This window comes from Schistocerca cancellata, chromosome 10 (genome assembly GCF_023864275.1).
Source record: "Schistocerca cancellata isolate TAMUIC-IGC-003103 chromosome 10, iqSchCanc2.1, whole genome shotgun sequence".
In the NCBI taxonomy this organism is placed as follows: domain Eukaryota; kingdom Metazoa; phylum Arthropoda; class Insecta; order Orthoptera; family Acrididae; genus Schistocerca; species Schistocerca cancellata.
The window spans coordinates 157,539,672-157,554,854 of NC_064635.1; the positions used below are offsets into that span (position 1 = coordinate 157,539,672).

Sequence of the window (15,183 nt, forward strand, 5' to 3'; positions counted from 1 at the left end):
TGTTACGTGAACAACGAATACAGTTTTGTGTGGTGAAAATGCCACGGATCTTCACACATGCAGAGTATGCTGACATGGTGTTTGTCTATGGTTTGTCCAATGGGAATTAAAGAGGTGCTGTGCGAGAATACCAACAACGATTTCCGAATCGCAGAGGGCCAGATAGCAGGGGGTTTAGCTGGGTGTTTCACTGATTCCGTGAGCGTGGTACGCTTCCCAGCGTAAATGTTGTCTCTGAACGTCCCGTACAACAAACTCTTAATGTAGCTAAGAACATTCTTCATTAGTGGAACGCAACCCCACTACTAGCTCTAGAAGAATTGCTGCCCAGCTTGGTATTCCACAGACACGAGTGATACGCACAGTACACGAGCACAGTCTGTATCCCTTTTATCGGCAGAGTGTACAACATCTGCATGAAGATGATGCTGCCGCCCGGCAAGAATTCTGTCAATGGATCATTGCCAACGATCGATTAATTCCACATATTCAGTTCACTGATACGTCAGTATTTACCCGCAACGGAATCAACAACACGCGCAACTATCATGTACGGGCAAATTAAAATTTGCACGCTACTGTGGAAACGAGATTTCAACGACGTTTCTCAGTCAACGTGTGATGCCGTATTATTGATGACCAACTCATGGCTCCAGTTGTTTTAGATAACTGTCTTACTGGGACACGGTATCTTGAGTTTCTTCAAAATGTGTTATCTGAATACGTGGAGGATATTCATTTGGCAACATGAGCCCGTGTGTACTTTCAGCATGACGGAGCTCCTACACATTCCGTACGGCCAGTGACACAGTACCGAGCGAGGTGGCGCAGTGGTAGCACACTGGACTCGCATTCGGGAGGACGACGGTTCAATCCCGCGTCCGGCCATCCTGATTTAGGTTTTCCGTGATTTCCCTAAATCGCTCCAGGCAAATGCTGGTATGGTTCCTTCGAAAGGGCACGGCCGACTTCCTTCCCTAATCCGATGAGACCGATGACCTCGCTGTTTGGTCTCTTCCCACAAACAACCAAGTAACACAGTATGTCAACACAACGTATCCTGGTCGTTGGATCTGTCACCGTGGAGTCATTGCTTGGCCACCGAGGTCACCCGATCTTACCCCACTGCATTACTGTTTGTGGGGCTGGCTGAAGAGTGACGTCTACAAGCGCAGAGTGGACACAAGAGAGGAACTTCTAGCTCGTATTTTACGTGCTTGTGCCCAAGTAAAGGAATGCGAAACTGAGCTCCGATCGTCGACGCAACACCTGTCTACAAGAGCAGCATCATGCACTGAATTTGACGATGGACTGTTTGAACATCTTCTGCGAGGAAACGTGCACAATTAAACAAACCATAACATTAAAGTATCTTAATTTTCCGTCACCTGCACCTTTCCTGCTCCTAGCTGTTTTCATTGGTTTACCCAGAGACAGTTAAGAAAAGGCCATATATTTATTAGAAGTTTTCTTATTCAGAATCACCAGTAGTATCATCCATCAAAACACGTACCTTATCTCCTGACTAAACTTGTATACATATGGGGAGAGAGAGAAAGAGAGAGGGGGGGTGGGGGGGGGGGGGAGAAAAAATATGTAGCCTATGTCCGCTCACATGTTCACTAGAGTATCGTTACGAAATTTGAAGTAAATCGGCCAAAAACTTTTTAGAGATTTTTGGCAACCACCTTTCCCCTTTATAGATTACACATGTATATATTTATAGTCAGAAATCTTATGTTGAAAATTATGGTGCCACCGCCAGACACCACACTTGCTAGGTGGTAGCCTTTAAATCGGCCGCGGTCCGTTAGTATACGTCGGACCCGCGTGTCGCAACTACCAGTGATTGCAGACCGAGCGCCGCCACACGGCAGGTCTAGAGAGACTTCTTAGCACTCGCCCCAGTGGTACAACCGACTTTGCTAGCGATGGTTCACTGACACAATACGCTCTCATTTGCCGAGCTACGTCATTTGCTACGACCTAGCAAGGCGCCATTACCAGTTACTATTGATGCTGTAAAACATGTACCGTCAAGAGCGACGTTCACCATTTATGGATTAAAGTTAAGTATTCCACCTGCCACGTCAGTTTTTTCTTAAGTCTAATTTCCTTGTCCTGTTCCAGACCTCACGCCAGCCTGCGTGAGCTAAAACGCGTGCCTTTCGGCTTCCTCTAGTATACCGGGTTGGCTCTCTTGCCAACCCACAACAAAAATGATCTTCCTCTTGTCTAGAAGATAAAGTACGAAAAACATCATGAAGGTCGCAATAAAACTGTAGTTTTTTGAATTACAAACAAATAATCAAACGAACACTCTTTTTTATATACCGAATAGTTACAATTGAACTTTCCCTTTTTAACACGTTATAACATGAAAACTAATTACCCTACAAACACCAAAGTTGGTGGCATTAATGTTAAGGAAAAGAAATAATGCAGAATCAATTCAATTGAAACACTTTTAATGCGCTGCTACGGTACATCATGCCAATACAAACCAGTATCATGACTGCTACAAAAGCTGTTCAATATGGCGCCGATCAGTGTCCAGAAGAGTCTGAAAGCGCAGGATTGCATTTTGCACGGCAGAACGAAGCATGTCAATGGATATGGTGGCTACCTCTCTTGATATGCTGCACTTCAGACCAGCACATGTGTGAATGTTCCCCTGGTAAACCCTGTCCTACTGATAAGCCCCACAACCAGAAGTCACAGAGAGTGAGATCAAGTGATGCTGCCGATCAAGCATTTGGAAACGACCGGCTAATAATTCGATCGTTTCCAACTGTGTTTCAGAAAAGCAGGTGAACTTCACGAGCGATATGCGGTGGGGGTCACATGTTGCATGAAAACTGTTGAGTTCAAGGCGCCTCTCTAGTGCAGAGCGGGTATGACATGCTGGAGAAGCATATTGCAGTAACGCTGGCCACTCACACTGCACGTCTTTCATCCTATAGCGCCAATCTCTTCAAAAAAGAATGGGCCAATGATGAACGTAGCTGTGAAGCCACACCATATGCTGACACGTTCACCATACAGAGAACTTCCTGCACAATGAATTGTGGTGAAGATTCCCACCCTCGGCAATTCTGTGTGTTCGCCTCATCCGTCAGAGAAAAATTAGCTTCGTCTGTCCATAAGATGGTCCAGGGCGAGCCCTTGTCAACTTCAATCCTTACGCGAAAGTGGAGAGCGACATCGGGACGCTGTCGTGCGGCCTGAGGTGCAAGCTGCTGTACGATATGGATATTCTATGGACACCATTTGAGAATGATTCGAAGCGCCTTCCGTACAGTGGACCACGGGATGTTCAACTGTCGTGGAACAGCACGTGTACTGCCTGACGATCGGGAATTTTGAGCCGCCTTGTCTGCCATAGCAACAGCGGTTTCATCAACAACCTGTGGTGCAAGCGGTCGTTGGCCTCTTCCCTCTTCTCCAGTTGATTCAAACTTCTTCATAATGCTCCACACAGCACGTGGATGAAGAACACCCTTCCGTAATCCTTTCAGCCAGCAATATTCCCGAAGTGCAGCTGCAGCATTGCTGTTGTTTTGATAATAGAGCTTCACCAATAATGCCCTGCTCCTTTTGTCCAAGGCCATGTTGACATGTCAAGTGCACTGCGGCTGGTCAGGTGTGTGAGACTGTGAACCACAATGACTGAACATGACACCTGGTGGCCACAGCTGGAACTGGACGGTGGCGCTGTGAAACATGGAAATCGTGAACTTAATTCTCCGGAGATTAATGCTACCAAGTTTGGTACTTGTACGGTAATTAGTTTCTGTCCTATAACGTGTTAAATAGGGTAAGTTTAACTATAACCAGTCAGTATATAGATTATGCAAACTTATTACTTATTTTTGAGTTGTAGTACCGAAGTGTGCCCATACGTTACTTTGTAGTGGGAGAGGGGGGGGGGATAACCAGGTGATACGGAGTACTTTTAATCCACTCTTAAGAAAAAGAAAACGATACAGAGTTATGCAAGTTGGTCACAAATTGTAAATCATGAAGGTATCGACAGAAAATCAAATATATAAACTTTGGCGGCCGATGGATGGATGTGTGATGTTGCAGAGCAGTTTCACCTCACAGCTGGCAAGGATAGTAAACAACAGTCGTGTCGATACCAGGGCATAAAGTTTTTCCAAATTTCGTTCCGTATATTCATATGCACAGTGATTATGCCCCACAGACAGATACATGAGCAATAGGCACAGATGTCTGCGTTTGAGAGAGGATGTTGAGTTCAAAGAAGCCAATTGGAGTAATAGGTAATTTGCTCGACATTTGAATGGGACTGATGTCAGTATTCGACGACGTTTCCAGAAATGAGTGAACTATGGTCGAATATAATGCCAGGAAGAAAGTGGTCGACCTAGAAACCCACAGAGACCATTAATACGTTCACAAAAAGTGGACTATCCGGCCGCGGTGGCCAAGCGGTTCTGGCGCTGCAGTCCGGAACCGCGGGACTGCTACGGTCGCAGGTTCGAATCCTGCCTCGGGCATGGATGTGTGTGATGTCCTTAGGTTAGTTAGGTTTAAGTAGTTCTAAGTTCTAGGGGACTTATGATCTAAGATGTTGAGTCCCATAGTGCTCAGAGCCAAAAAGTGGACTAAGCTCACGGCGTCTCTTGCACCAACTACCATTGACCTCTCTACACCCACAAGTGAACAAGCCTATTTTCAGTGGTGTCGGGCACATTTGGCCCGGAATCTCATTGATTGGCGTAAAATTGTCTTCAGTAAGGAACCCTGCTTCGAATAGAGCCCCAATGTCCAGCGCAGACGTGTCTGGAGACGCTCCAGACGCCAGCCGCTGTGGCCGAGCGGTTCTAGGCGCTTCAGTCTGGAACCGCACTGCTGATACTGTCACAGATTCGAATCCTGCCTTGGGCATGGATGTGTGTGATGTCCTTAGTTAGGTTTAAGTAGTTCTACTGATGACCTCAGATGTTAAGTCCCATAGTGCTTAGAGCCATTTGAACCATTTGAACGCCCCAGACAGTGGTGGGATACCAACCTGACTGTCACCCAACAACCAGGAGTGATGATCTGGGATGCCATTTCATTTCATAGCGGGACCTTTTTGGTTGTCCACTGAGCTGCCTTTAAAGCACAGCGGTATGTCGATATGTCGACGATGTTCTATGGCCAGGCTTGTTGTCCTCCATAGCAAGCCATCCTGGGCTTACATTTCAGCAAGATAATGACTAACCACACACAGCGAGAGTTTATGCTGCCTGTCTTCGTGCCTTTCAAACCCTATCATGGCCAACAAGGTCGCCACATATCTCCCCAATTGAGAAGATTAGCGTTACTGGAAGGGACCAGCTCGAGATTTTGAGTGTCTAAAGCGCCAGTTGGACAGAACTTGGGACAGTACCCGTCAGGAGGGCATACAACAACTCTGTCAACCAAAGCCACGACGAGCAGCTGCTTGCATAAGGGTCAGAGGTGGACCAACGATTTACTGACTTGCCCAATTTGTGAAGATCTTTCTCTTGAATATATCACCCACTTTTCCTGAAATTGCAATCACTTGTTTGGCTGTATATGCACATCACAAATACCCATTTCCATCCCAGTCGGATAGTTCCTTTGTGGTACTTTTTTTTTGTCTTAACGTGCATTTTGGAAGGTGAACGGTGACTTGTAAGTAGCCATAAAAAAAAGTTCCAGTTCCGACTATGTTAAAAACCTCCGTAATACAGATATTTAAATCATTTCCTCGAAAGAAAAACAGCTGATTACACTATAATACTTCTCCTTTCCTGAGAATTAGGGGTTGGTCACGGTCCCCCTTGCCCCCAGGCAAGGGTACCTAGTACTGCAGACAGCACAAAACAGTTACTGTTCTTATTACATTATCACTTTGTTGCGATTATATTCTAAAGAGAGGTGTTATTTTTCAGGTGCCCATTTTCATTGACCCTCACAACTTCAGAACAGTAGGAGTTTTGAGCTATCTTCGCGAGAAGAGAGGAAATGGCAGCAACAACAGCAGCAGCCCCTGTCGTGCCACTGATGCTCCAGATGGGTGTACCACACCCCTGCCAGAGGCTCAGGTGGGGTCTCCAGCAGGCTCCAGTGGCTGTGGGCAAACAGCGAAGTGGCATGAGTACTGGCTGGATAGCGACAAGGGCACCAGGTACTCGTTACTACATTATTATGACAATTTTGAGGCACAAGAAATGTATCTCATTTCAAAGAGATGTAAAAAAGCTATAGTTCTAAACTGTCTCACTTATTCATTTACTTAAAAATATTTTTTCGTACTTCTGCTGTTACATATCAATATTCGGTTGACGTCAAAGTTTCTCCATTTTAAATTTGCACTTCGGATATATGAACAACTACTTTTTGATTTGAATTTTTGAAATTCTTTGTATCGTTTTTCGCTAGTTTTCATCCATCACTCATAATATTTCTTCTTCTTCTTCTTCTTCTTGTGCTTGTGGCGGGGTTCTACAGCTCTCGACACATGTCACATCTCTGTCGCTAAATGCCTTGATCTTGCCGTTCTTCCTCTTTCCTCTCTATTCCTCTCCTCTACCATCGCTTCTTGAATATGCAGGCATATCCAAAGGATGAATGTGTCATTATTGACAACACAGACACTGCAATAGTGTGTTTATCCACCGATACCAGGCAGCAACTTTCAATTAAAATGTCCTCTCCAGTATGGGAGTTACATAATGTGTGTATGAATATATGTCGCGACAGAAACGACAACATATGGAAGGTTGGTTCTGGCCATGTGTCGTACACAGATAGCCAAAGCAGTTAAGGCGACCACACACATAAAACGAAAAATTCGAGCTCGAGTCCTGGTCAGGCATAAATTTTCATTGTCATCATTCCCATATACAGCTGATGGTTTTCATAACGGCTGTAGTTGCCACAACACCTGTTCCTTCGATCATGCATGCAAGCTGAAGGAACTAAGCATCGTACTTTTGAACGCTACAGGCACTGCAATATCGTATTTTAACTTTTGTGTACCTCCAGCCACGGCCGCCCCCCACCCCCCTCACTCCTCCCCCGCCTCTCCCACCGAGATGTTTTCGTACCACAGATATGCCCGATATATACCAGTTCTTTGGTTCAACAAATAGAAGGACCACAGACTGACTGCTCTCAAAAGAATGAACAGGTAAACAACAGTTAATCTAACGGGTGGCCAACAGAAAGACTACAGAATAGTTTCACTTGAAAAGAAATAACTAATAACTTAGTCAATATGTATAACTACAACAGAATGTACCCCCTGTTTTCATTCGGTTTCTGGTTTCTCTCAAAAGAAATGAATGGCCACAAAACAACAGCTAGCTAAATAAATTATTTCCTTTTAGTTGTCTCCATAGACTGGTTTCACTCAAAAGGATGAATGAAGCATTCAATCGATACATCAAACTACAACCAAATACGAGTAAGTCGAATGTTTTCTAACAAACCACTGAATCGACTGTTTTACTTCGTTGTTCTCATCAAGCTTCTTATAATACCTTGTTAACTTAGTTGTTTTAAGACGTCACTTTCATTACTCAATGGTGTCAAATCGTTGAGCCTTGTGTTATAATATGAAGGTTCGAATCCGTCTTCTGATATATTTCAATTTTCCACTGTTCTTTGCGATTATAAGGGGCAAGTACGTCATTTCACAGCAGTGATATTAGGGGAACAGTGTTTGATGCCTTATGGGGCCAACTTTGGGATGAAACGAGGAACGGAAGATATCAACTTTCGCTGGATACCAACTCATCTGAAAGTCCTTTAAAACTTCTTTTAAAAGTCTTTTGAGTATGTTAATTCATGTGCGATTCGTTTGTCCGGGAACCACTCGGAGTTTGTCCTGATGGAGAGCGAAGTTTGAAAAGTGAATGTGTTTAGCACAAGCAGTCCAATCAAAATAATTACGTCTTCGTCTTGCAAGATTGTAAGGAACCCCACACCAAACTATTGGTATTAATTTTAAATTTTTGACGGAGCTGCCCACCCTGTTGGAGCCCAGACAGCACCTCTAATTTAAAAGGCTGTCAGTTCTCCTCCAGTGAAGAAAGAGATTTTGGAAGGGAGTGGCGAGTACATCCCATGCTGCTCAACTGAGAAACTTGTTTCTAAAGGTACTGGAAAACTGATGCAGCGATAGACAGAAGATGTTGGCAGGCAGGGTAGGGTGTCTATGTTGCGAAATTGTGCCATTGTAGATTTTATAATGGTGTTCTAATATATTAGAAAGGTGTTGTGTAGATACTTTTTGACTTACTTTCGTACTAAATAAGTACATTCATATTCAGAAAGCGTGCTGCTACCCTTGCACTTGAGTACCCTAAAACCAACACCACCACCACCACTATCATCATCATCATCATCATCCTGCTTGTTGTAGGTCTGCTGCTATGGAGTACAAGAAGGGAGCACTCACTGCAGCATTGTACGAGAAGCGTGTGCTGGCCCTAGTCTTCCTCCGCTGCCTGAGGCGTGGGCTTCTCTTCCAGTTGTCTCCCAACAATCGCGATGCAGGCAAGTTCGACGATGTGGTGCTGGTGTGGCGACGCGAGGAACATTCTGAGGCGCACGCCCTGCTCGTCCAGGTCAAACACAAATCCTCTGGGAGGAAGACCATCCCCAGCCGCATGTGGCTGACCCTGTCTCCCAGGCCTGACTTCAGTCTCAGCAAGTACTGCACCTCCTACAGAGAAATTTGCAAGTCACTGGTGAAGGGCAGAGTCACATGCGTCTTGCTGACGAACGTCTGCCTCGATGACAGTAGCCACAGCATGTTTCAGCGCCAGGATGTGGGCAGTGTCCCAGGTCTGGAGCTGCTAGAGGCTGGTGGGGACCTGTACAGGCTCAACCCTAAAAACGAACAGGTGTGGAAGGCAGTCCATGAGGACATAAGCTTTGTGGAGAATTTCTACCTATTGTGTAATCAGAGGGATTATGTGAACATATTGGGCGACATTTACAGAGAGCTGGAACAGTTGTTGGGCGCAGGTAACCTGTGAGGATCCATCTGGTAAGATATGTGTGATGACCTCATGTCTTGGATGAACAAATAGTGTGTGTGTTTGACGAGTGGCTGGAGCAATTGTTGGACACTTGTAGTTGAATACACCAGGAAAGAGACTGAGTGAAGAATGGTGACCACCGGACGTGAGTATTGCAGTGTGGCTGTTGTTTCGGGTTAAGTAGAGTTCTGTAACTCAGCAAACATGAAGCCTCCAGAAATGGGAACGGTGGTTCTCTCTGCTACTAAGACTCACCAAGACTGGCTCACAAAACGCACACCTTGGTAGCTATGGACAGGTTCTTCGCTGCTGGGTATGAAAGAGTTAATTTTTTGAATTGTACAAATTTTTTTATGTGATCTCAGAAAATATTTTGCATCATTATGCACAATTAGGCACCATTGGCCACCATCAAAACAATTGAAATCAGCATCAGATGATAACCCAGAAATGCTTTGTTGTAGCAAATGCATATATTGCTGAGCCAAAACAGAATTACCATGTGCTTAATAGCGCGTTCCTCCACTATTGGAACGCAATACAGCTGCGAATGTGCTTGACATGCGTTCGATAATTGTTTGGTAGTTTTCCAGACTATGTGGCTGAAGGAAAGTTTCAGAGAGAACATCGGGAAACACTGGACTGTAACAGGTGAAAGGAATACGATTGAAGTTGGATGCATAGCTTTCAGAGATGAAATAGTAAAGGCAGCACACGATCACATAGGTAAAAAAGCAAGACCTAGTAGAAGTCCCTGAATAACTGAGTTTAAATGATGAAAGGAGAAAATATAAAAATGCAGCAAGAGAATACAAATGTATAAAATATGAATTGACAGAAAGTGCAGAACAGGTAAGCAGGAATGGTATGCAGAACTAGGGGACGGATGAGACCTTTGAAGAAAATAGAAGCGACTGTGTGAATATCAAGAGTTTTGCAAGTACTAAGCAAAGGAGACAATGAAAGGCGGACGGAACATATAGAATGTCTATACAAGGGAAACTTCAAAAATGGTTCAAATGGCTCTGAGCACTATAGGACTTAACATCTGTGGTCATCAGACCCCTAGAACTTAGAACTAATTAAACCTAACTAACCTAAGGACATCACACACATCCATGCCCGAGGCAGGATTCGAACCTGCAACCGTAGCGGTCATGCGGTTCCAGACTGAAGCGCCTACAACCGCTCGGCCACTGAGGCCGGCGTGAGAGCTAACCATGACAAAATTATTGCATCTGGTGTGCAAGATATATGATACTGGGGAAATACACTCACTCACACTTAAGGAAAAATGTAATAATTGCAATTCCAAATAAGGCAGTCGCTCTAAGTTGTGAATTATATCGAACCATTAGTTTAATAAGTCATCAATGCAAAATACTGACACAAGTTATTTACACAAGAGTGGAAGAACTGGTAAAAGGCAACAATGTGGAAAATCAGTTTGGGTTTCAGAGAAATACAGGAACACAGATGCCTGATCGTACCACTTATCCAAGAAGATAGATTGAAGAAAGAAAAACCTATGTTTATAGCATTCCTAGATTTAGAGAAAGCTTTTGACAATGTTAAGTGCCCTATAATCTTTGAAATTTTGAAGAGAGTAGGAATAAAATACAGGGAGTGAAATGGTATCTATAACTTGTACAGAAATCCGTCCGCATCTATAAGAGGTGAGGTGCATGAAAGGCAAGGAGTGATTCAGAAGATAGTGAGACAGGATCGTAGGTATCTCCAATATTATTCAATCTGCACATCGAGCAAGCAGTGAAGCAAACGAAGGAGATATACAGGAAGAGAATTAGAGTTCAGGGAGAAGGAATGAAATCTCTGCCGTTTGACGATGACACCGGAATTCTGCCAGAGACAGAAATGGGCTTGGAGGAGCATTTCAACGGAATAAACAGTGTCTTGAAAGTATATAAGATGAACATGAATTAAAGCAAAACAAGGGTAAAGGATTGTGATCGAATGGTGAGGGAATGAGATTTCGAAATGAGACGCTAGAAATAGTAGAAGAATTTTTGCGCTATGGGTCGTAACATAACTGATGGTGGCCGAAATAGAGAGGATACAAAATTTTGACTGGCAATAGCAAGAGAAGTATTATAAAAAAAGGAGAGTTTATTAACATCTAATCTCAGCTTAAACCTTTCACACCTGTATTTCTTCTGGACGAAGAAACAATTTCTTTATGCTGTAACGCTCTTAGGTGATCTTTCAGTCATTTTAGATGCAAGATTTATACAAAATTATGTACCCACTTCTAGAAAGTACTTTGTCACTTCTTCTTTTTATGTACTAAAATAACTAATTTTGAAATATTCACTGCTGTAATAAATAAACTGATCATTCAAGAATTACCATGCAAAATAACAATAATAATATTCATTTACACTGTAGAACACAAGTACCAAAACACGTCTGTGTATTCTGGCGGCCACAAGTTGCTGTGCACTACTACGGTGCGTTGTTGAGATTTTTACAGTGAAGACCAATAGTTGGCAGTACTTGTACATGATAAAAAGACTGAACATTCACAAAAGTGTTCGTGAGGTTTCCACGTAGGAAAAAAATTGTTCTGTTGCAACGAAGAGACAGCAAAATTTAATCTACACAATTGCATCAGTGAGTCTGAAACGGATAAGTGTTAGGAAGTCTTTTCTGAAGGTATTTGTCTGGACTGTAGCCTTGTGCAGGAGTGAAACTAGTTAGATAAGCAGTTCAGAGGAGAACGGAGTGAGAGCTTTTGAAATGTGGTGCTACAGGAGAAAGATCACAACGACAACAACGTGGCACCAAATATCTAGTCACGAATTACGCAATTGCCATAAATTAAGAGCCAGTGCTCTGTGGATGTGCAGCTGGCGTCCAATACCATCCCATATGTGTTCCACCGACTTCAGAGTGAACGAATTTGGTGGCCAAAATGTCAACATTCATTATCTCATGTCACAAGGCAAAAATCGCGCTGCAGTGGTTGTTGTTGTTGTGGTCTTCAGTCCTGAGACTGGTTTGATGCAGCTCTCCATGCTACTCTATCCTGTGCAAGCTTCTTCATCTCCCAGTATCTACTGCAACCTACATCCTTCTGAATCTGCTTAGTGTATTCATCTCTTGGTCTCCCTCTACGATTTTTACCCTCCACACTGCCCTCCAATGCTAAATTTGTGATCCCTTGATGCCTCAAAATATGTCCTACCAACCGATCCCTTCTTCTAGTCAAGTTGTGCCACAAACTTCTCTTCTCCCCAATCCTATTCAATACCTCCTCATTAGTTACGTGATCTACCCACCTTATCTTCAGCATTCTTCTGTAGCACCACATTTCGAAAGCTTCTATTCTCTTCTTGTCCAAACTAGTTATCGTCCATGTTTCACTTCCATACATGGCTACACTCCATACAAATACTTTCAGAAACGACTTCCTGACACTTAAATCTATACTCGATGTTAACAAATTCCTCTTCTTGAGAAACGCTTTCCTTGCCATTGCCAGTCTACATTTTATATCCTCTCTACTTCGACCATCATCGGTTATTTTACTCCCTAAATAGCAAAACTCCTTTACTACTTTAAGTGTCTCATTTCCTAATCTAATTCCGTCAGCATCACCCGACTTAATTTGACTACATTCCATTATCCTCGTTTTGCTTTTGTTGATGTTCATCTTATATCCTCCTTTCAAGACACTGTCCATTCCGTTCAACTGCTGTTCCAAGTCCTTTGCTGTCTCTGACAGAATTACAATGTCATCGGCGAACCTCAAAGTTTTTACTTCTTCTCCATGAATTTTAATACCTACTCCGAATTTTTCTTTTGTTTCCTTTACTGCTTGCTCAATATACAGATTGAATAACATCGGGGAGAGGCTACAACCCTGTCTTACTCCTTTCCCAACCACTGCTTCCCTTTCATGCCCCTCGACTCTTATAACTGCCATCTGGTTTCTGTACAAACTGTAAATAGCCTTTCGCTCCCTGTATTTTACCCCTGCCACCTTCAGAATTTGAAAGAGAGTATTCCAGTTAACATTGTCAAAAGCTTTCTCTAAGTCTACAAATGCTAGAAACGTAGGTTTGCCTTTTCTTAATCTTTCTTCTAAGATAAGTCGTAAGGTCAGTATTGCCTCACGTGTTCCAACATTTCTACGGAATCCAAACTGATCTTCTCCGAGGTCGGCTTCTACCAGTTTTTCCATTCGTCTGTAAAGAATTCGCGTTAGTATTTTGCAGCTGTGACTTATTAAACTGATAGTTCGGTAATTTTCACATCTGTCAACACCTGCTTTCTTTGGGATTGGAATTATTATATTCTTCTTGAAGTCTGAGGGTATTTCGCCTGTCTCATACATCTTGCTCACCAGGTGGTAGAGTTTTGTCATGACTGGCTCTCCCGAGGCCATCAGTAGTTCAAATGGAATGTTGTCCCCGGGGCCTTGTTTCGACTCAGGTCTTTCAGTGCTCTGTCAAACTCTTCACGCAGTATCTTATCTCCCATTTCGTCTTCATCTACATCCTCTTCCATTTCCATAATATTGTCCTCAAGTACATCGCCCTTGTATAAACCCTCTATATACTCCTTCCACCTTTCTGCCTTCCCTTCTTTGCTTAGAACTGGGTTGCCATCTGAGCTCTTGATATTCATACAAGTGGTTCTCTTCTCTCCAAAGGTCTCTTTAATTTTCTTGTAGGCAGTATCTATCTTACCCCTAGTGAGACAAGCCTCTACATCCTTACATTTGTCCTCTAGCCATCCCTGCTTAGCCATTTTGCACTTCCTGTCGATATCATTTTTGAGACGTTTGTATTCCTTTTTGCCTGCTTCATTTACTGCATTTTTGTATTTTCTCCTTTCATCAATTAAATTCAATATTTCTTCTGTTACCCAAGGATTTCTATTAGCCCTCGTCTTTTTACCTACTTGATCCTCTGCTGCCTTCACTACTTCATCCCTCAGAGCTACCCATTCTTCTTCTACTGTATTTCTTTCCCCCATTCCTGTCAATTGTTCCCTTATGCTCTCCCTGAAACTCTCTACAACCTCTGGTTCTTTCAGTTTATCCAGGTCCCATCTCCTTAAATTCCCACCTTTTTGCAGTTTCTTCAGTTTCAATCTGCAGTTCATAACCAATAGATTGTGGTCAGAATCCACATCTGCCCCAGGAAATGTCTTACAATTTAAAACCTGGTTCCTAAATCTCTGTCTTACCATTATATAATCTATCTGATACCTACTAGTATCTCCAGGATTCTTCCAGGTATACAACCTCCTTTTATGATTCTTGAACCAAGTGTTGGCTATGAGTGGTTAGAGAAGCATAATTGTGAATGTTGAGGTTTTGGATGGAAGATTCCATCGCTTTCATCGATGGAATGAATCCTCGTTCGTCACTATTCTTCTCATATACTTTCCTTACTGTGTTTCATTTGCAAAACGCCACCAGTCAGCATTCAGTCTCGTAGTGGCTTGTCAGTGCAAGTGCAGAAAACTACATTGTCTGTTGCTCATTGGTCCTCTTAGTATTGCTAAATTACGGTTCCGTAAACTAACCTTGGCGACACCCATCAGCTGTCATTCTCCAATGGTAGCTTTGAATTCCTTGACGAAAGTTATTATATTTTTAAATTAGTGGAAGGTTCGAAAGCCAGTTCACCTGAACGAATACTGTAAAGCTGGAAACGTAGCTTAGCTCATTTTAAATAGTGGTAACAATAAACATGTAACGACTGAAGACAGTTTTGTCATTATTATTATTCACGTTTAGACCTTACTGAATTGTCTTTTGCCCTTTCCTTGCCCCCATATTACAGTCACTTCTTCAGCATGAGCAAGTAGTTTAAGTCGGCTTTGGTTTTACTTCTTGGATAACTGCTCATTTCTGAATATTCTACCCAAATTCTTCTTTTCGCGGTTGTTACAGGTCTCCTTTTACTGCTGTGATTCATTTCATCGGTCGGTGCACAATAGCATACGTTATCAATCTGTTCTAAAAAGCCACCAGCAAAAACGAGATTTTGCAGAGCGTCATATGTCAGGTTCTGTTGATCATAGAAATAATGAGTTAAGTAGTTTAGATAGCCCTTGGTCTCATGATCATTTGTCTACCTATTGGAAGAATGAGTTTACTGTATCTGTCCTGCAGTACAAG

General features: G+C 43.0%; 1 protein-coding gene across 1 annotated transcript in view; it reads left to right on the forward strand.

Moving 5' to 3' along the window:
* LOC126106210 (uncharacterized) overlaps positions 1-11,996 on the forward strand; it is an 89,057-nt gene extending 77,061 nt beyond the window's left edge. The window contains exons 6-7 of the mRNA XM_049912441.1: positions 5,931-6,166; positions 8,408-11,996. Coding sequence (XP_049768398.1) covers positions 5,931-6,166; positions 8,408-9,026 — 855 coding nt within the window. The 3' untranslated portion in view covers positions 9,027-11,996. The remainder of the gene's footprint in view (positions 1-5,930; positions 6,167-8,407) is intronic.
* The last annotated feature ends 3,187 nt before the right edge of the window (positions 11,997-15,183 follow it).